Source organism: Simochromis diagramma, unplaced genomic scaffold (assembly GCF_900408965.1).
Source record: "Simochromis diagramma unplaced genomic scaffold, fSimDia1.1 OVJJ01000150.1, whole genome shotgun sequence".
NCBI lineage: Eukaryota > Metazoa > Chordata > Actinopteri > Cichliformes > Cichlidae > Simochromis > Simochromis diagramma.
In genome coordinates, this window is record NW_024387083.1 from 1,351,045 (window position 1) to 1,373,303 (window position 22,259).

General features: G+C 41.2%; 2 protein-coding genes across 5 annotated transcripts; both read left to right on the forward strand.

Moving 5' to 3' along the window:
- The first annotated feature begins 620 nt into the window (after nt 1-620).
- tom1 (target of myb1 membrane trafficking protein) lies at nt 621-11,290 on the forward strand. 4 transcript variants are annotated; one of them, XM_040045792.1, is made up of 16 exons: nt 621-818; nt 4,369-4,453; nt 4,546-4,624; nt 4,708-4,857; nt 4,960-5,094; nt 5,213-5,344; nt 5,570-5,686; nt 5,927-6,057; nt 6,173-6,215; nt 6,312-6,444; nt 6,595-6,658; nt 8,224-8,293; nt 8,578-8,643; nt 9,063-9,125; nt 9,373-9,412; nt 10,621-11,290. In XM_040045792.1, the coding sequence occupies exons 1-16, from the start codon at nt 767-769 to the stop codon at nt 10,707-10,709; spliced, it is 1,449 nt and encodes a 482-aa protein (XP_039901726.1). In that variant the 5' UTR covers nt 621-766; the 3' UTR covers nt 10,710-11,290. The 4 variants fall into 4 exon arrangements, with proteins under 4 accessions (XP_039901726.1, XP_039901725.1, XP_039901727.1 ...); XM_040045791.1 differs by having other exon boundaries at nt 622-818; nt 5,924-6,057; XM_040045793.1 differs by lacking the exon at nt 8,578-8,643 and having other exon boundaries at nt 622-818; nt 5,924-6,057.
- Nucleotides 11,291-12,196: 906 nt separating this feature from the next.
- On the forward strand, nt 12,197-16,506 carry gcat (glycine C-acetyltransferase). The gene is made up of 9 exons (XM_040045804.1): nt 12,197-12,518; nt 13,250-13,380; nt 13,462-13,563; nt 13,639-13,785; nt 13,911-14,065; nt 14,385-14,467; nt 14,823-14,994; nt 15,192-15,313; nt 15,996-16,506. Exons 1-9 carry the CDS (start codon nt 12,305-12,307, stop codon nt 16,145-16,147), a joined length of 1,278 nt encoding a protein of 425 aa, XP_039901738.1. The 5' UTR covers nt 12,197-12,304; the 3' UTR covers nt 16,148-16,506.
- The last annotated feature ends 5,753 nt before the right edge of the window (nt 16,507-22,259 follow it).

A 22,259-nucleotide genomic window follows, 5' to 3' on the forward strand; every position in this document is an offset into this window, starting at 1 on the left:
TGAAGCATTAAATTGGTCAGCTGAGATATTAAAGTCGCATGAAACTATAACTATACCATGATTTGATTTGAGCTCGCTACTAAACCCATCACCAACAGCCCACCTCAGCAAGGCTGACATTTGCTCTGTATTGTCAATGCTTGATCATTTGTGCGTTATAGATCCAACACGTGCATTTTCATGGCTTACTAGTGTAAAATGCAAATATAAAAACGGACAGAATTACATCAGCATGAACGTCACCACAGCTCTTACATTGAAAATGGTTAATTGTCTCTCTGTTAACTTATTTATCAAAATATTTCATTTTTAAATGATAACTATTGATATATGACACACAAAAACAAACATTTATCGACCTTTCTTAGGTGACATTTCAAGTGATCTCGGGGTGCCCTGCTGCTTATGGCTGAAATCTGACTCTAATAGAGGACCCTTACTCAGTGCTCAGACAAAACTGTGCTTCTTACACGCAGGTAAGTATTACTAATAGAGTGGCAGCAGTGCATGCAGTAAAGAATAATGCCTGTGTGTGGCGCAGTTACGCTGTACTAACACTGGTACGCTGACCATCTGATAACTGCGGGCTGCTTTCCCTTTAAAACGCATGACGCAGTTCAACTGGTGCCCCACTTTGTTGTGTGAAGCCGCAGCAGTCTGCAGGAGAGAGAGAGAGAGAGAGAGAGAGACAGCGGGGCCGCTTGCTGTCGCATACGGCTCGGCCCGGAGACGTCGGTGCTTCGCTGGGCCCCTCACTGCGCTCATCATGGAGTTTTTAATGGGGAATCCGTTCAGCACGCCCGTGGGACAGCGCATCGGTGAGCGCCTTTATGAGTCTTTACACTGCATAAAAATAAAATTCTCCAGTCAGGCTCGGGCGTCTTATACCGACACCTTACATCTCCCGCAGTCACGTCCCTGCAGAGCTGCTCTGTGGACTCTTATTGTCGAGGCTTTTGTCGGGGTGATGCGTTATAATGCGATTATGTTAGAGAAATAGAAATCAAGTTAAATTCATTAGGACTGACAGAAGAACAACGGCTTATGGTTTGATTGACGCCCCTGTGAGACAATGACTTGGCAGAGGCGGGAGGAAGACGCTGAGGTGCTTCAGTTGATTGGTTGTCCCCGGCTCTGCCTTAACCTGCAAATAGCTGGGCGGGCCGCAAAGAGTGGCCGACATCCCCCTGACCCAAATCTGACGATCGTTTGGCTGTAGTCAGTGATAATGGTGGAGATCCAGAGATGCTCATTAAGATATGTAGATGAGGAGATCTTTGAAGCTGCAGTATAAGCCTTTACACGATTTGTAATCTAAATAATATTATAATCTAAAGAAAACTTAAATATAGCCTAGTCTTGAATATAGTGAATTTAATATTTCTATCAGTTTTTTGGTCAAGTTAATTCAGTCATCTGATAAGCTGGTCTAAAGTTTAACCTCCACACAGTAAACTGATCAAAAATCCAAACAAGCCACATGCTGTTCTAGAGTCTATGGGGGCCCAGGGCAAAAATTCTCAAAGGGGCCCCTTCAACCAGCATTCATCACCATTATTCTATAAATAATCCAACGCCACCACCACCAACGATCCTCTAAAGTTACAGGTAAAACACTGATCAACAAACGGCAGCGTGTTTATTTTAGCAACAGTGTCCAACACTAGGTTGACCGGTTACGAAGTGTAATATTACTGTAATTACTATCTGCTACATTATATCAGCCAGCTAGCTACGCTAACAAGTCCTTTGCCAGTGTCCCATCACTGACTGTGGCTGTGCTAACTTGGCTGTTCTGCTAGGCTAGGTTCACTTATGTTAAAGGGCAAAGCAAACAAAAGAACTAACGTGATGATAGTGGAAGTGTCTGTCCCCCACAGTTAAGGCTAGAGTAGCAACAATTACTTATTCAGCATTATGTTTAATTATGATCATTTTCTCCTCTTCCTCTTTTTTTCTTCTTCCTTTTCCTCACTTTGATGAGTGAGGAAAATGTGCCATGTTCTCATGGCACATTTTGATATAGTTTAAATGTAACTCCTGACAAACCTTATTAAAAGTGCCCACTTTTTTATCTTTTGCCATTTAAAAGTGCCAGCAAATTAATGATTTTCATTGTTTTCATGTAATTTTAATGTTTCTAACATGAAATCTTTTTTTTCCACACAAAAATTTTAAATAGGGTGAATTAGACATTAGACACCTCGGTCACTAAGGCATATAGAGGCCTAGTCAGTGACATTCTGGCAAACATGGAGAAATGGCATGTTGCCTCACTGTTTGCAAGTCGTTGTTGGAGGTTATGAAATTGGTTAATGTTGGGACGGTGACAAAAAAAAGTCATTGATGATAATTCTTTGTTTTCTTTTCTTTTTTCTGTCATCAAATTTAAAATGTACTGTAATTTTTCATAAGATAGTAAAATGTAAAACCCAATATTTCCAAAACTGGGTTTGCATAATATGAAAAAACACATAAAAACATTAATAAAAGACAATTAATACAGTCCTGGAATTACTACAACTTCAAGCAGACAAACAACAAACAAAAAGCAGCTTAATGTTTTCAGAGACTGAGGTCAGCCCCGTGGTATACTGTTTAAAATATTCCAAGTCTGTATGTTTGATTATAGGGTGGCTGTAGCTCAGGGTGGCAGAGCAGGTCAGCCACTAATCAGAAGGTCGGTAGTTCGATCCCATGGCTACATGCCAAATATCCTTGGGCAAGATACTAACCCCATTTTTGCCTACTTGTGGTGGTCAGAGGGCCCGGTGGCGCCAGTGTCCGGCAGCCTCGCCTCTGTCAGTGCGCCCCAGGGTGGCTGTGGCTACAATGTAGCTTGCCATCACCAGTGTGTGAATGGGTGAATGACTGAATGTAGTGTAAAGCGCTTTGGGGTCCTTAGGGACTAGTAAAGCGCTATACAAATGCAGGACATTTACCATTATTGGCATCCTTTTAAGTCTTGTCACTTTTAAAGGAGGTTTTACAATTTCGGTATAAATTTCAGAATTTACAGTTTGACTGTGGCTCTATAATCAGTGTTGGGGAGTAATGGAATACATGTACCGCCCTTACGTATTTAAAATACAAAATATGAGTAACTGTATTCCGTTACAGTTACTGTTTAAAAAGTTTGTATTCAGAATACAGTTACTTTGCTGAAATAAAGGGATTACACGACGGTATTTTACTTTCTATATGTTCGGCTATGCCCTCTCTATTTTTGGTTTCCACGCTCCAAACAAAACACGCATTAAGAGGCTCTAAAGCCTGTGTCTCAATGTCGCGGCCCATGTCACCCCTACTTGCATAATGACGTGAAGAAATATTTTTAAAAATTATTCACAAAAATGATTTAATATGAAGTCAATAGGCAGAGTGTTACAGGCATAGGCCTAAAGAATGTAGCCTCATGGGCAGTGTAGTCCGTGTTTCAGGGAGAAAGGACTGCAATACCCGTTATGTGTCTGTGAGCGAGGGAGGGAGAAAAAGGAGAGTGGAAAAATGAGCTGTCACCGAGCAGAAACGGGAGCTGGAAGCATGTAAATATAATAATAACCACTGCAGCCAAAAAGAGTGCCTGATGAGCCCAGTTGTAAGTAAGCTATCAAACCTCGGCTGTACACTTTTTTTCGTGTTTTTCTCCGAAACAATAAGTTCCATTGCAGCAGCCTTTCAACACCTCTCTCTGTCTCTCGCTAGCAAAGTTGACCCAGACAACAAAGTAAAGCTATTTTTCGGCTACGAGCCCAACATGAACCCGACGTATTAGCCAGAGGTCCCTGTTTTATATACGCGTGGAATAGTTTTCTATACGAGATCGCTGCAAAAAGTGCAGCCTTACCTAATGTCCACCCAACTGTTACTCATTTTATATTAAGCTTTAAACATCTAGTTGGTATGGCGAGTAGCCTTCAGCAATTGTAATAAATCACACATTCATGTAGTTGTAAAAAAGCATGATAATATAATAGGTAATCCAAAGTATTCAGAATACGTTACTGTCATTGAGTAACGTAACGGAATACGTTAAAAAATACATTTTGGGGCATGTATTCTGTAATCTGTCGTGGAATACATTTTAAAAGTAACCTTCCCAACACTGTCTATAATGTCTGCTCCCTATGTATTAAAAGGCACCTATTTATATTCCTATTAAAAATATGGGAGTCCTAAGGTCAGTCCCTGTGGAACGCCACACAATCACAACCTTGACATAGGAAATAAAAATAATGTTTACTAAAGGCGAATTTGTCTCTACGTTGTTACCATGTATTACTCATAAAGGAATAACAAATTCATGTATTTCTACTAATTATAATGTAACAATGAGACATGTTTCATGTTTTCACCTACTTTGCACAGAGCGTGCGACCAGCTCCAGCCTGCCATCTGAAGACTGGGAACTCAACATGGAAATCTGTGACATAATCAACAGCTCAGAGGAAGGGTGCGGGCACATTCGTTATCTGTTAGCATCAGGAACAAGCTTGTCCTCTTGAGGTTGCATGCGGCTGACTATTGAAAATGTTGTAATTACAGGCCCAAAGATGCACTCAGAGCCATTAAAAAAAGGATTGTGGGGAATAAGAACTTCAAGGAGGTTATGCTAACGCTGACTGTGAGTGTTGACTCTTTATGTTCTCATCAGATGTGTGTAGTTTGTAATTGGTAAGGCATTTCTCTGAAACTCTGTGATTTCAGGTCCTCGAGACCTGCGTGAAGAACTGCGGCTACAGATTTCACATCCTGGTCACAACGCGCGATTTCATAGAAGGGTTTCTGGTGCGGTCGATTATCCCGAGGAACAACCCTCCACAAATCCTACATGACAGAGTGCTTGGCATCATACAGGTGAGGCGTGGCTCAAGGGAATAAAAGAATAAAGTTGTTGTCATTCTTTAGTGTCACATTGGTTTACTGTCTAGTCCTAATTTGTGGTTTTCTCTTGTCAAGGCGTGGGCCGATGCATTCCGCAGCTCACCCGACCTGACGGGTGTGGTATCGGTCTACGAAGACCTGCGAAGGAAAGGACTCGAGTTCCCCGCCAATCAGCTGGAAGGTTACACACCACCCGAAGCCCCGAAAAAGGTGGATACAGGGCTGGGTGACCTTTGTTTTACTGCTAACAGTTGGGTGTTGCCTATCATCCTATCATCATCTTTGGTCTTTTTTCCTGTCTGGTCATTTCTCCGCCTTTGCTTATCAGACTTTGCCTGGCAATGGGCCTGCTGTTACTACTCTGCCTGCTCTACTCCTGTCTTCCAAACCGCTCATCCCACCTCAGACCTCTGATCTAAAACTGGCCCTTGAGGGAAACAATGCCTTGACTCACAGCCAGGTGATGGGACTGGAAAGGGACTTACTCTTATTATAATTGCACTGTGCTTCTGTGCTAACTGGCTTTTCTATGTTGGTTACAATAGAGTCACAGAATTCCTTTTTGTAGCTGTGCTTCTTAATTCTTTTTCGCTTCCAACCCTTATAAAATCAATATTTGCCCTCTTCTTCTTTTCATCGAGTTACCGTACCTGTGTTTATTCAGTAAGTGCTGTTGATATTCCAGGTGAAGAAGCTAAAGGCAGAGCTAGGAGTGGTGCGCAGCAACCTGACTATGATGTCAGATTTGATGAGTCAACTAGATCCAGTTACGGTAAAACAAGCAGACATGGAGCTGCTGGAGGTAAACACACACACACACAAGCGCACACACACAAATGAAGTCGCATTTAAAAACAAGCTGCGTGTGTTTTACTGCATGAATGTGTAATATTCTCTGTGAGTGTGATCCTTTCCATTAATGCTGAGTAACAGTGCCTTACCCTTAACTGATCTCCTACTTTATACGTTCTGTGTTGCATCTGGCCCTTCAACGCCCCCCCACCCCACCCACGCATTCTTTGTCTGATTGTGTCATTAGCAGTTATACACAGTATGTAAAGAAATGCAAGACAGGATAGTGAAGATAGTCCCCAGACTCAGCGAGGAGAAGCTGATCGAAGAGTTATTAGCAACTAACGATGAAATGAACACCGCCTTCAATCGCTACCACAGGTACCTGTGCCATTCACTCCATCACGTCATCGTGTTTATTGGCAAAATAAAGAGAAAGGCAATATTTCAGCATGGTGTTTCTCTGCACACGATGATTTCATTCTGTCGTCGGCAGGTTTGAACGACGAATAACAAACGGTCAGAACGCAGAGCAGAAGGTAAAGAACGTGGCGGCCATTTTTGGAGTCTTTCCACACAGTAGTCATAACGGCGTGAACTGGTTAAATTGTGCTGTTTCCCTCTGTGTCTTTCAGGGCCACACCTATGTCAACTTAACAGAGCTAGACTTGAAGACTGACAGCCAATCAGAGGCTGCTTCAGTTACCAATGACAGCTCAATGAGTTTTCCAAAATCTGACAGTTTGTCCAGTCAGATGGCAAAACTTAGTAAGTACTGTACTCAGATAGATTTTTACATTGCCTATATTTTATCATGGCAAGCATAGGGAAAGGAATTATGCAGCGATCCCTAATTTCATGCAGAACGTGGAGACTTATTCTGCTCTTTATTTGTTCCTTTTGCGTTTCTTCTTCCAGGTACAAGTGAATCAGATGACACTTTATCACAGAAAATAAATGTGTCAACTCAACAAAGACCAAGGTACAGAAAAAAACTGCATCATAAATGTGCAACCTTTATGACATAAACAGATGTTTGCACAGCAGGGTGATGTTTTAAATTGTAGAGCTGCACCACTCACAAAAATGTCTTGTTTAAGGCAAAATTAAGTCATTAGTCTAAAGGAATCTTAAAGGAATATAGATTATTTATTAAGCACTTATTAAACTTTAAAGTAACTCTCTTAACTGATAAATACACAATTGAAATAGCTGAAAATTGATAATTAACTCAAAATAAACAGATTTCAGTTAACTAATAATTCACTGAAATCGCAGTCTGGCCTAAATAGTTAAATAAGAATTTATATAAATGGTTGCAATAATTAGCTAAAAAGCAAACCTTTGGCTTAAAAGAATGCATAATCTGTTAACAATTTCAGATAGTTAGCTATCAACAAATGGTTTAAATAAATCACTAAAAGTGTCACGGCAAGTGCTGTGCGGTAGGCGGGATGAAGGACCCAAACGCAGGACTCAGAAACTGAAAGTTAAACTTAAGGCGCAGCTTTATTCCTGGGAAAAACTGCACATAAGAAATACACTTCACAAAAGTAAACCAAAATCTCAAACATGAAAACTAGAACTAAACTGTACAGTGGAAACTAGAAACTAGGAAACACATGCGAGAAAAACAAACCAGACTGAAAAGTAGAATATTTATGGGAACACGAAGGGAGAAACACAGCACAGAGAGGGTGTATGAAGGTTAACGACAACAAGCAGGGGGAAACTGAGGAGTAAGATACACAGGTAGGATCACGGGAGGATGGGAAACAGCAGGAAACACAGCTGGGACAAATCAGACATGAGAGAAGGGAAGGCAAAACTGGATACACTGACCAAGCACACGAGACTATCAAAGTAAAACAGGAATACGACACGGAGTCAAAGACATGAGCTTAACACTACAACATAACTGACATGGTAACAGAGGCAAGGATTACTAGACAGGAGATGTGGGACCAGGACAGGGAAAGAGAAAACATGGGGATGGAGGACTGAACACAGAACAGGGACTCTCAAAATAAAACACAAAGCACACGACAGGCACAGAGACACAGACTAGACACCGAACAGAGGGAGCACCCAATCTAAACCTAAGAACTAAACTCTTAACAAGAATTAAACCAAAACATGGGATAATAATAATAATCAAAACAGCACAACAAGTGAATCAGAACATAAACCATAATACAGAACAATACCAAAACACAAGCAACTCAAAAGGATCCAGAACTGTGACAAAAAGTTATAAACATTAAAATAGCTAGCTAAAAGTGGTTGAACAATTTGGCTTTTTACAACTTGAAGTAACCACCCTTGCCCTTATATGAACAAATAAATGTGAAAATAGGTTTTAAAATTAATTTTTTGTGACTATTCGAGTAAATTACGGTGATTTAATAGAATTGTTTTGTGGTGACAGTTCCCACTCTTTCTTTTCATTTGTTCCTGAACACATGAGCCAACATTTAACTTTGTTAAAAGTAATATCAGTTACTAGATTACGTTGCAGTTAACCTATTAGTAATTTTTGCCTTTCAGAGACGGGAGCGGAGTTGTGGTGGACGGTCTTGCTCAAGCTCAGGACAGCAAACTACAAAACACTGAACCTGTAAGCAAAGATGTCTATACTGCTTGCAAGGTTTCGATTTATCGGCTACTATAACTGATTTTTTCTTTTACTTAGCTGTGACATGACCTTTAGGACCAAAAGTAAATTCAGTTATGATATTGTTAAATCTATTTTAAACAGCAAGCATACGTGAAATCCTGGGTTTTTTTGTATATGACAGAGCACCAAGTGCTGTACATAATATCTGAGCTACAGGCCTGAGTGTGTGTTACTTTGTTTGAGTAACTGTTTTCCTCCTGAATGAAATCTGTCTGTACGTGAAGGATGGCAGTCCAGCTTCCACTCGCAGCTCTTCACCAAAGTTAGATTGGATGATTAAAAGGGGAATGGTGGGTGTGAATTTTAAAACGTGCCCTGGCTTTACGTTGGTTTCACCTTTTCATACCCTCTGTCTTTTGGTTCTTCTCATACAGTTTTGATTTACTTTGCTGTGGTCTGGGTTGGGTCACTTTTTGGCTTTGGTGGTTCAGTTACTGAAATAGAGCACCTAGGTTTGCATGACCAGTTGTGGCGTTGTAAGAGCATGACACTGTTCGGTTTGCACTTTTGATATGCTGCATTGTTGTCACACCCAAAGTCTTCCTCACTGAATGCTATGTTTAGCCACATGTGATTTTTCTTTGTTGTTGTTTTTGCGGTTGACTTTTTTTGTTTTTTTGTTTTTTTGTTCTCATGGCTTCGTAGCTTTGTCACACCTTGATGAAGTTTTATCCATGTAGCCAATCTGTGTCTCTTCTTTCTTTCTTAGATTCCTATCACCCAGTCCAGTGTAATGGATGATATTGAGAAATGGCTTGCTTTGGATGATGAGGTAAGTCTGAACTGGGAATGATATTCATTCATCGAATCTCCTTTGCCGTATTTAAAAGTTTAAAAAAGAAAAGATGTTGGTGGACTTTGCAGATACCAATCCAAGGTATTAGAAATGTTTAGATATATCTACATAAAGGTGACTGACTATAAAAAGAAAGGACTAAGCAGGTGGGTTTAATTTGAAGTTTGGTACACAGTTATCTTAAAGGATAATCAAATATACTTATTTTGTGTTTATGACACAGTATGATGACTTTGAGGACTCCGATGGTGTGACCAGTGAAGGTGAGGATCCTTACCCATATGTCCTGTTCCAAAGGAGCAGATTTTATAACCAAGTTAATACATGGGGCACACACTCTTAAACAGAAAACTTTCTTTGGTTATATTAAATGGAATATTTGCAGTGAAATACACACCCTCTTTTAGAGCTGATAGACTGTATATAAAACAATGGAGATAGTCTATATGGAAGCGTTGCCTTTGTCAAATGGCCAGCAGGTGGCAGTGTCTGCTTTCAAACAGAAGTCTGAACCTATGATCTTGGTCACTCCTTTAAATTCAGTTTCAACATGTCATGGTATGTATGCTTCAGACTGTGTTCCTGAATAAATTGGAAGTTGGAAATTATGGATTCCCAGTGAGCAATTTTTTTAGTGGAACACTCCCTCAAGTCAGAGTGGACCAACATACCCATAGTTAGAAATCCAAGATAGCATCGCTGAATGTAAACAGTAGTAAAACTCTAAATATTTGATCTGTACTGCAAATGTTGTGTACTTGTTACTCATTAAATGAGCCATAGCAGAGCGCTGATCAGGTTCCATCACTGAATGTGTTTTCTGAAAGGCTTTATAGCTAGTGATACCTGAAGGTCTCTACCTTGCTAGGAACCAATATTCTCTTTCATTGCTCTTTCTGGAATGTGCTAACTCGGGATTGACATCGCTCGTGAGTTCCAACACATGCCTAGATATTCCAGTGTATCTGGAACACGGCATTTGATCATGGCTGGCTTTGATTGACAGCTCATTACTATCAATATATCCTTGTTTTTTCAGTCAAATCCACTCTACACTCATTGCGACAGCTAAAATTCTCAGGTTAAGGCATGAAAATGGGATTGTTTTTTGTTTTCTTTTTTTGGTAGCTTTATCCATCTTTTATATGCAGTCTGTGCTGAAGCTATAGACAAAACCTATTGTCCATTCAGATTGCTGCTAAAATATTTGAGCCACTGGTGAACTGCAGTGAGCTTCTTTAATGCTTGGTAAATAGCTCCCCGTGTTACCTCTACCAAGGTAACCAAGGAGGTTAGAAGGACTTTTGTTTTTACCCCCAAATGTTTACTACTTCAAGGACTAAAAATGAAACATAAAGCACTCACATGTCTGGTCACAGCTCACTTTGACTCCAAAGTTGTGGCTTTGTTTACTCAGTGCAGGAACTTTCCTATAGATGTCTGTTAAAGTGACTCCTGCTTGCCTCCCCAGAGTTCGACAGGTTTCTGGCAGAGAGAGCGAAAGCGGCCGAGCGTCTGCCGTCCCTGAGAGCTTCCTCGCAAGACAACTCAGAGTCTTAAAGTCTCACCTAAACCTGCCAAAACTAACATTACTCATGAAGCTCCGGCGCCACCTGCTGGATAATGGAGATTTCTTATTAATGAACAGTTGAATGGCAAATGACATTGTATATGTGTACCCTGCTCTTTTGCTGGGGGGAGCAAATGTGTTTTTTAACTTAAAACTAATGTCTGCGGAAAGACCGAAGTTTTTACTTGACGTTGTTACGAGGGTTGATCCACAAGCAAACATTTGCACATTTTTTATGGTTACATTCCTGCTGTTAAATGAGAATATTGTTACAAATTTTGCAACATAGATGATGTACTATATTGCTGTTATATATACATATATATATATTGTTAAAGATGATGATGAGGTACAGAAATGCCCCTGTCAAAGTAGCAAACACTTGTAAGAGAAGCTCAGCCATAACTTGTGGTAATAGTTTGAGGCTTTATGTCGTTGTTGATGTCGGATGCTGAAGAAAATTTATGAGTTTTTTTCACATTCAGCTTGTCCCTATGAAGATGTTTTACTTGAAGTTTAACAACAAGTGATGACACACTGCTGTCATATTAAACTAAAAGTATTAACTGGAGATTTGTGTGTTTGCAGTCTGTCTTTTTTTAAATATGTTTATAGACTTTTTCTTGCCATTACCAAAAACAAAAAAATGGAGGCATAAGAACACATTATTTACAAATTTGCAAAGACTGGTCCTGTCCTTCTATATTGCCACAGGCTGTCTCTTCTAATTTTGATAGTAAATGGTAAATGGACTGGTCTGCTCTACCCAAGTACTCAAAGCATCTCGCACATACATTCATTCATACACATGTTCAAACTCAGATGGACGCATCACGGGCAACTCAGGGCTTGAAATCTTGCACAAGGATACTTTGACATCCAGACTGCAGGAGCCAAGAAGCAACCCATCGATTGCCAGAGAAGCCGCTCTACTTCAGTGTCCACCTGGGCTGGATGTGAGGCTGGTGACAGCTGGGCACCCATATAGTACTATCACAGATTATAAAAAAAAATACTTAATGGTGGCAAAGGAATAGTACATTTTTATTTAAAAAACACATGCATGGTTCATTTATTGTTTGTGTTTTAGCTTGATGTGTATTCAGTCTGGATACTGAGGGCACTTTCAACACACTGAAATAAATGTGTGTGTGTGTGTGTGTGTGTGTGTGTGTTATCTCGGTACCGACACTCAAAAACAAGCAATGTTTTTTTTTCTAGTTGTAACATACTGTATTGTCACATTTTTTTTGCTGTAAATGTACTATATTTAAAACGCAAAGTACTTCCTGTGGTGTACAAAGTATTTGGAACGTACGAAACGGGACTAAAAGGAGTAAAATGTTGTTATAGTTTATATTAGGCATCACACTGTGAACTACCAAAGTGGATCTCAGCCAGTTAAAAAAAAACTGTCTGCAATGCGATTGGCCCAAACAAGCCACCTGCCAGCGGCCCTGCGCTCTGATTGGTCTTCCAGACAGACGCCTACCCTTGTTACGTGACGCAACCACGCTTGCTCTTTACATTGAGCCTTTCTGTGCCAAGGTTCATATATCTTTGACAGCATAACGAGTTCACCGCTATGTCTCTCGGAAAAGCTGCCCGCAGTTTGGTGAGCCCGCTCCGGGGGGCTCTGCGGTGTTCGGGCCTGAGCCGCAGCTACACCGCTGCCGCTGAAGCCCGGGCGGTGCTGGAACACGAGCTGGAGACGATCCGAGCCGCGGGGACGTGGAAAGCGGAGAGGATCATCACCTCCAAGCAGGGTCCTGAGATCAGCGTGGACGGCAGTCGTGGCAGTGAGTACTAGGAGTTTCCAGTTACAGCAGTTTTATAAGTGAGCAGTAGCACCCTCCTCGGTGATGGTCCTTAAACGCACCGTCCCAGGTAAGGTTTCAGTTCTGCCACGTTCTTATCTCAGCGGTGAACTTGAAGTAATCCCTGCTACTCCCTTGTTTTGCACTTCTGAAGCTATTCTCGGCGCAGCCTTTGGAAAAACATTAACCAAGAACTCGTAACAGCAAAAGTATGAGATTCAAGCTTTAAATAATTCAAAATAATTTGTAAAGTGGTCTTTATATCATCAACAGAAAGCTGTTTTGTGCTTTGTACAATGCAAAGTTCATTGTTTGACTTGTGAAGGCTCTAGCATTTAACTGCACTGCACCAGTTAATCTCTGCTTTATTTGCTATTGTTCCAGCAAAGCAGCCGATCACTGTTTATATTTCAGCATGAACCCTTGCCAGAGATTGACTCTGCTGATTTATGAATGGGCCACAGACTTTAGGTCGTGACCCCTCGTGCACCAAAACGACCCCGTTCATTTCATGTGCCCGACAGTGCCACAGTCCCATGCATTGTTTTCTCTGTCACTCTTTGTCTTCTCTCTCTTGTCTCGTCTGTAGCCTAAAACTACAAGCAGAACTTCTACTCCCAGCTTTGACATGCTCAAATAGGTTATTATGGGACAGTGACTCTCTCTTTTTTTTTAACCTTAATTTTCCTTTTGTGCATCCAAAATTCTCTCAGGTATACTGAACTTCTGCGCCAACAACTACCTCGGGCTGTCCAGTCATCCAGAAGTGGTCCAGGCAGGAATCGATGCTCTGAAGACACACGGTGCTGGACTGAGCTCTGTCAGGTTCATCTGTGGGACGCAGGTCTGGTGCTTAAAGATCACGCATATCACCCCAAAGCTGTCTAATTCATGAGGTTAATTTTGCGTAATGCGTGATTTACAGGATCTCCACAAAAAGCTAGAGCAGAAGCTCGCTGAGTTCCACGAGAGAGAGGACTGCATCCTCTACGCCAGCTGTTTCGATGCCAATGCGGGACTTTTTGAGGTAGGTCCAAATGGATTTGAAGCGAAGGACTTCCCCCGTTACGATCAGTATAACTCTGAATTATTCTCACAACAGGTGCTGCTGGGCCCAGATGACGCAGTGCTCTCTGACGAGCTAAACCACGCCTCAATCATCGATGGCATTCGCCTGTGTCGAGCAAAGAGGCTGCGGTACAAACACATGGACCTCGGTGACCTGGAAACCAAACTCAAAGAAGCTCAGGTGCATGGAGTAAAACATTCCTTCTTGATCCAACTCTCCTTGCAGTGTGTTAGAAGAGAGTGAAAAATGACAGCTTACTCAGAGGAGGTCACACACCGATCACCTGCGCTCTCTGTTGTCCTTAGTCGTCTCGTATGCGTCTGGTAGTGACAGATGGGGTCTTCTCTATGGATGGAGATGTGGCTCCCTTGCGAGGGATTTGTGACCTGGCTGAGCAGTACGGAGCCATGGTGTTTATAGACGAATGTCACGCCACAGGTTTCCTAGGGCCTCGGGGAAGGTGGGTAAGAAAAGACTTCAACTGAAAAATCAGAAATCGGTTATTTTGCAAAATAAAATACAAAAGACCCCTAATCATAAAAGTGTAGTGCCCAAATATCATTTTTAATTTCTAAGTTCGGGGCAGAGAAGAGTGGATTGTTATGAACAGCCTTTTAGGGCAGTTTTTTTTATTCAGTGTCTTTTTCAATATGACCACTAGGTGTCGCCAAAGCCCCGTCTTACAGTAACTACCGTGAGACTGGGCTCTTGATAAAGTTTAGCTATCTCTATTATCAAGAGGTGACGAACTAATGTTACCACTTCCCTCTGATTTGCAGAGGAACTGATGAACTCCTTGGAGTGATGGATAGAGTTCATATTATTAACTCCACTCTGGGCAAAGCGCTGGGAGGAGCAGCAGGTATGACTCCATTCTAACATGAAGGCTCTCATAACATATTTTTATTAAGTATAAATTAGTAAAACATTGTACATTTAACACAGACATAGAAAAGAAGCATTTGTTTAGTGTAGTGCATCGGCCCACCTGACAATTCCACTTTTGATATTTACTCAAAGTTTTTCCTGTAATAAATGCGAGTGTAAAGTCCCTTTTCCATTAGTACCTACTCGATTTTCAGGGTTTTCCATTAGCTAATAATACCTGTTACCCAGGTACTGTTTTTGAAACTCCTTCTAGCCGAGGTTCCAAGTGATCCGAGCAGGTACTAACAGACTTATCCAAGGTGTGATGTAGTTGTTTTGTTTTCTCTCAGGTGGTTACACAGTCGGCCCAAAGCCTCTCATTGACCTACTCAGGCAGCGCTCACGGCCCTACCTATTCTCCAACGCGCTCCCCCCTCCTGTGGTGGGAAGTGCCACACGGGCTGTGGAACTGCTGCTTGCCTCCAACGAGATTGCCCAAAGCATGACGGCCAAAACGATGCGGTATGTTTTGTTCATACAAACAGTGGAAGTCTTCTATGTTTTTAGTGTTGTGTACATCATAAACGCCAATCGATTTATCTGTAGCAATACTAATATCATATATAGGATGTCCTGCACTTAGTGATAAGGTTTATACTGCTTACAACTGGTTTTACCAATCTGTGAGTATAATAGTTTTCTCTTTGCTGTCAAATCAGGTTCAGGAACAAGATGACGCAAGCCGGCTTCACCATTGCAGGCTCAGCTCACCCCATCTGCCCTGTGATGCTTGGCGATGCACGTTTGGCCTCTTTAATGGCTGACGATATGCTAAAACTTGGTGAGACCATAGACTGTATATAATAGATGGAATGTTAGCCATTCATTTTCAAAGAATTAATGTTCAAATTCTGGCCTCTGCCATGTTGTTTTTTTTTTTTTTTTCTTTAAGTCAGACATGACCATGTTTTGATGAACGACAACTGCTAAGTTATTGGTTTATTATGCTAGCAAGGCTGGTTAGCAAGCTCTAACCTGAGTAAGTGCTATGGCTACACAAGCTAATTAGTGCTAAGTAAGAAAGAAATTAAATACTGCTTTTACACTCATCAACTGACCACACTGACTTGCTGGACAAGCTAGAACATCCTGTTTCCCGTACAGCCATTTATCAGTAAGTCAGTGGCCACAAGCTTAAATTTACCTTATTACAGTTTAAAATTGTGAGTAATAAAATAATTCACCACCTGCACTGTTGTTGTGAAGGGGGAAACTACAACTAGAGACCAAAAGTAGTTTTTTGTACCAAGCTAAAAAACATGTTCATTTCCAGGAGTCTATGAGGATTGACTCACTTTTGGAGACAGCCTCAAGTGGCCGCTCAAGGAACTGCAGTTTTTTTGGCACTTCCACGTTAACTTTATTTTTTTCTTTAACGTAGATGAAACTGACTCACTTGGCAGAGAGTATGTGAATCTGCCACTGTGTTTATACAGTGTCACAGTAGTGTCTTCCCTCCACAGGAGTGTATGTGATTGGATTCTCCTACCCAGTCGTACCAAAGGGAAAAGCCAGAATCCGTGTTCAGATTTCGGCAGCGCACACGGACGAAGACATCGACCACTGTGTTGACGCTTTCATCCAGACTGGCAGGAAGCACGGCGTCATCTCATGAATCGAACAAACGAGCTGGAATCAGAAGGATTCAGAAAACTGCTTGAAATTGCAGGGTCACGCTGCCTGTTACTCAAGATCCATGAATGATGGTGATGGAAATTTTAGTTATATTTGTAGGTCACTGGAGGTGAATGTTATTTTTGTGCTTGCTTAACTGATTAAAGCACTTTTGCTAAAGTGTTTGCATTGGAACAAAAAGGGCAGTTGATTAAACGCTTTTCATGAGTGAGAAAATGTTTCTGAAAGGGCATTTATCCACCCCGCAAATGTGATTCTGATGACTGTGAGGATAATGGTGACACATTATGTGCATAGATTATCAGCATGTGTGGTAAACATTAAACATCCTTCAAAGAGTAGAAGAGTTTTATTCATAAGAAAAGTCCATAATTCTCCTCTGAAGTTGAGATGCTAAATGCTAGAGGTGGCCGAATTGATTAAAATATCAATAATATCCATACCAGCTGGTATTGGTATCAGATCAATACTAGTGCCATAGGATTAATACTATTCTCCAAATTCAGTGAATTGTGTTAAATAAAATATTTTCTGAGGGGTAAAAATGAAAAAGTATACCTCAAACATGCTCTCTTCTACATAAGCTGCCTTTTTAGGTTCAAAGTATCAGTATTGGTATCAGCAATACTGGTCCGGCACTTACTTTGAATCAATATCAGAATTTACAGTATTGCACACCACTACTAAATGAAAACCATTGTGCTATAAAATGCTTTTCTTTATATAATTTTTCTTGGATTCGAAGCAGCACTGTGCAGAGTGATGAAAACATTCACAAACATAGTAAAAGACTGTAGATCGAGAGGATGAGTGCTCTGGCTATGTGGGGGGGGTTTTGTTTTGTTTTTCCCTCTCCCATGGTTTCAGTCCTTGTTGCACTGAGTTGGTGTCTTTATCCTAGGATGAAACATTCCTGATAGGAGAGGTCTCTGCACCTATATGTGGTTTCCCGAATGGTTTGAATGCTACCGCATTCCCCAGCTAGCACCAAAACACCAAATAACCGAATCTGTTTTGGAGGCAGGGGCGATTTTAGCCCATTAATGAATCAAAGCACGCCCAAAGATTTCTTACTTTTTTTTTTTTCCCCACAATATTTGCTGTTTGTGTGACACACTACTAAAAATATAAAAAGATTACAGTACTTGGTTGAAACATAACATTTCAACAACAAAAGTATAGAAACCCCCCCGCCCCTCCCAAACTGGTTTGTTCCAGCTCGCCTCTCCCCTACTCTGGCTCTAGCGCTCTTGCTGCTACTGATGTGCGATACCACTGATTTCCTTTCCGATCCCAAGTAATATTCAGGGTGGTATCGACAATACTGATCCGATACCGATACTTTGTACAAAAACTTATTTTATTTATTGTATCTCAAATTATAGCATCATAATGATTACAGGACATCAGATTACTTGTTCTTATCACTTAATAATGCAGAGTTCATCACATAGAAATAAAAAACCTGAAGTTGTGCGCTATTTGAACACCTTGCCAGCAGCACTAAAGGACTCCGTGAGAGACGTCTGTCTCGCCCTAGCAGCACCTGTCCCTGTCCTCCTCTTCAGTTCACCTCAACATACGCTTGTCATATTCTGTGATATGATTTACTCTGAGGTGTTTGACAAGGTTAGTGATGTTGCCACAACCATACATGCCAACCCTCCCGATTTTTCCGGGAGAATACCGAATTTCAGTGCCCCTCCCGAAAATCTCCCGGAGCCACCATTCTCCCAAATTTTTCCCGATTTTCCACCCAGACAACATCGCGGCCCAGCCAATTCCAGTTTCCAACAATGGCGGCAGCGACTTAGTTTTAATATTACTCTTATTTCTCTTTCTGGGTCGCAAAAAAACTTTTAACATATTTTCAGGTGAGAATGTAGCTGTGTAAACTTCAAATATCTGAGCCGATTGACACATCGTTTTCAAACCCCCGCGGTCTTTCGCTACTCGGGTTAATATATATATATATATGTCACTTTGATAACTTAAAAATGTTATTGTTTGGCTTTTTCAGTGTTTTATTTCTTAGTGAGTAAATCGGTTTGGCTGAGATTAAAGTTATTAGATTAGATTAAATTAAATTTAACTTTATTAATCCCTCGGGAGGGTTCCACCGGGGTTTCACACAGCTGAATAAACGTCAAACAGAAAATGATTAAACAGAAGAGTTTACGTCAGTGCCCGGTTATATTTTAGATAGCAAGGAGCAGACGGCAGCGTTTCACTCCACCGAGGGAGCTCGTGACGCACTATGGCAAATGGCCTGTATTTGTATAGCGCTTTTACTAGTCCCCCCTAGGGACCCCAAAGCGCTTTACACACCCAGTCATCCACCCATTCACACACTGGTGGAGGCAAGCTACAGTTGTAGCCACAGCTGCCACTGACAGAAGCGAGGCTGCCATGTCGCAACATCGGCCCTTCTGGCCAACACCAGTAGGCGGTAGGTGAAGTGTCTTGCCCAAGGACACAACGACCGAGACTGTCCGAGCCGGGGCTCGAACCGGCAACCTTCCGGCTCCCATTGAAATTTATATAACCTATTTAAAATCTAAAACTTAAAATTGTCCATAGCCTACTGTTGTTACCACTGTCCTGTTTGTAGTGATGTATCTCTTGACAGTCGACCAGTTGGATGGAAAGCTTCAGTTCATCACAAGGCTTCATCTCAACATCACTAGTGTGCAGGCAGGAGTGGTGAAATGGAGGACCCAATGTGCAGACTGTGGAGACAAACGTGAACTCAAACAGCTTTAATGCTAAACTCAAACAGAACAAAACTAAGGCTGCGTTCACACTGCAGGCGAAAGCGCATCAAAAACGACCTTTTTTGACCCTGTGCGACCCATATCCGATCATGGTGTGACAGTGTGAAGAGCACAAATCCGATGTTTTCAAATCCGACCTGGGTCACTTTCGTATGTGGTACTGAATCCGATACATATCTGATGTTTTAGAAAGCGACTGCTGTTTGAATGGTCATCTCGCATTAAATCTGTCTTTTACGTCACTGACACAAGACAGACGCCAATTATCAGCGCCCAAGAAGACATCGCGAACGCTTCCGGGCCATCCAGTGTAGATGTTAGTGAAACTGTTGGGAAGACAGCGTTGGACAAACGTGAACATTTTATTTGTACTGTATAATCTGCAGATTCTGACAGAAATCTGCAACTATCCTTTGAAGCACCGCTCCTCTCTAAAACAGCAATAAGGATCATTATTAGGCCATATGTAAATAGCACAATAACTTTATAACTTAAAGCAAAATTGGGAAACGTAAAGTCCAAAACAAGTCTTTATATTAAAGCCATCAGTCAAACAATACTGTTTGGTCTGGGTCTAAACAGAGCGCGTTGTGTGTGACGTCTGATTTTGCGCATGCGGACCGCTTTGAGCGTTCACACTAGAGCGCATTTGCTGTCACATTTTATTTTTAGTGCAAACAAGCAGACAAAAAAAAGTCAGATTTGATGCGCTTTCACCTGCAGTGTGAACATAGCCTAAGAATTCAAATAACTTACACAGGCAGCCAGAACACACCACATACATGATAGTAGATCACAACATGGACACAGAGAAACACAGGGCTTAAATACATAGAGGAGCAATCAGGGAATGGGAAACAGGACGGAAACACAGCTGGGGCAAATCAGGCCTAACGAGACAGGGGAAGCAAAACCAGATGCATTAACATAAGACATGGACCTTCAAAGTAAAACAGGAAACATAACACAGAAACGCAGACTTGACACAGGGATACAGCAGACAGGGGAGACAGCAACTATGGATCACAGACAGAAAACCACAACACTAAAACTCTAACAAAACCCACACAAATAACCTAAACTAAGAATAATCCTATGACCTATAAGGCAAAGCTAGAATATAATGAAATAAACAAAATCAAAGAACCAAAAACACAAAACACTGGGTCGACGACCCTGGCAGCCTAACACTTGTACCCAGAATGGTGCACACAGGCTACAGAACTAACACACTGTTTTCATCATTAACACACTACCACTCAAAATTTAAAACACATGTTGCAACCTCTTCTTCTGCTTTTTGCTAGACTGAATACAGCTTCATCCATGAAGATGTATTCATGAGGCCTAACCATTGAGTCAAGCTCAAAGATTCTCTTTACACAACAAACTAATTTTTGTTCTGTAAATGAAATAGTATAATGTATACATGTGCTATGTATACAAGTATACTTATGGTATTTTGGTATTTTGTTTAGAATTGAAGGAAGGCCACATGAGGGTGCTCACAACACCAGGAGACACTTATTGTGGATATGGTCCATCAGAATAATGCAATTTGACTGCGTGAAATGCAGCAAGAGAATGTAAAAGACAACATACATGTTGAATCTAGCAAAAAGGAGAAGAAAAGGTCGCAATGTCGTAGGTCAACGTGCCATTATTGAACTGCCTGGCCAGCGTGGTGGAACTGTAACTATCTGTGCTGCCATCAGCAGCTATGGGGTTCTCCACAGTCATGTTACTGTTGGGCTGTACAACAATGAACTTATAGTAACATTCCCAGATGGTCTACGGGATGCTTTGCTTGATTAGAGAAATCGCGAGCAGGCAGAGCATCCCATATCATTTGGGCCAATGTGAGCTTTCACCGAAGTCCAAGAATATGCAATTGGTTTCACAATGAACAGCATTTTATCAATGTGTTTCTTCCACCGCACTCTCCCTTTTTGAACCCTATTGAGGAGTTTTTCTCAGCATGGAGATTGAAAGTATAAGACCGAAACCCTTACAGGAAAATCTACTTCAAGCATTGAATGGAGCTTGTGGTGAGATAGCAGTGGAATCTTGCCAGAGCTGGATTCGGCATGCTAAACGATTCTTTCCTCGCTGCCTTGCAAGAGAGCCCATAGCATGTAATGTGGATGAAGTCCTGTGGCCTGACCCAGCACAGAGGCGTGATGCTGAGTCTTTAATTAGTAGGGCACTACTGCTGAAAAGCAGTTAAACAGCATCTTCAATGTTATTAGAAAAGAGCTGTTATCCAGTAGTTTAAGATAAAAAAAATTGCTTTATTTATTAATTTTAGGGTTTGTTTCATTTTTTGCGCTACATTAGAAAACATCAAAATAGCATTGTCATTTTTGTTATTTGTGTTTTGTAATCTTTATAAAAGCCTAGAAAAAACACCTCTTAATCTTTTGTATATGGCGAGATGCTGTGGGCACCTAAGTCTTTGATAGTGTAGAATTTTCAAGTCAATACCATGGTTGCATCTACTGAAAATCTCAGTGAGCTCGACTTCAAGGTCAGAGGTCAACTTTTCTGAAAATCAGAGGAGTTTTACATTTATAACACAGGTATGTCTACTAGGAGGCTGAAGGGTAGCACTATATATTTATAAACAATCAAAAACAACAATTATTACACAATTTATTTCCAATTTGTATGGAATTTATTTCTGTAAAGGTGGTGTTTTAGGTCTGATTGAAGGACTGATGTGATGGTAAGGTGTCCGCTGCTGCGCTTTGAAGATTGGTAGGCTTTTTTTTTTTAATTTTCACAAGAATTGCTACTTCCCCTAGAGTTTTGGCCACTCCAACAATCAGAAGATTTCCCTATGAGCAAGCATTTAGCGACAGTGGGAAGGAAAAACTCCCTTTAAAAAGGAAGAAACCTTCAACAGAGCCAGGCTCAGGAAGGGACAGCCCTCTGCCACGACTGGTTGGGGTGGGGGGAGTGAAAATTTAAAAAAAAGAAGCCAAAGTGATCATTATTGAAGCAGCTTAATTCATTTTTGCATTGTAATTTGCTGTTAATGTCATTTTCCAACCCCAGTTTGTGTTTTTATCACTTTTGTCCAGAGTGGAAGATGCCATGCTGGAGACTGATTCAGTATGGTCTTTCAATGTTGATACATGGGAACCTGTTAGAGAGGCCAGGGCTGAAAAAGGGATGCCGGAGAACCTGAGAGGGTGTTATCCGCTGGTGTGCATCCAAGGCCAACATCTCTTTAATTAGGCTGACAAATAAGCATTGGCCAGCTTCTGGTCCTCGTCTAAACATCATTAGCTGTTCGAGGTCATCCAGACGTGTAAG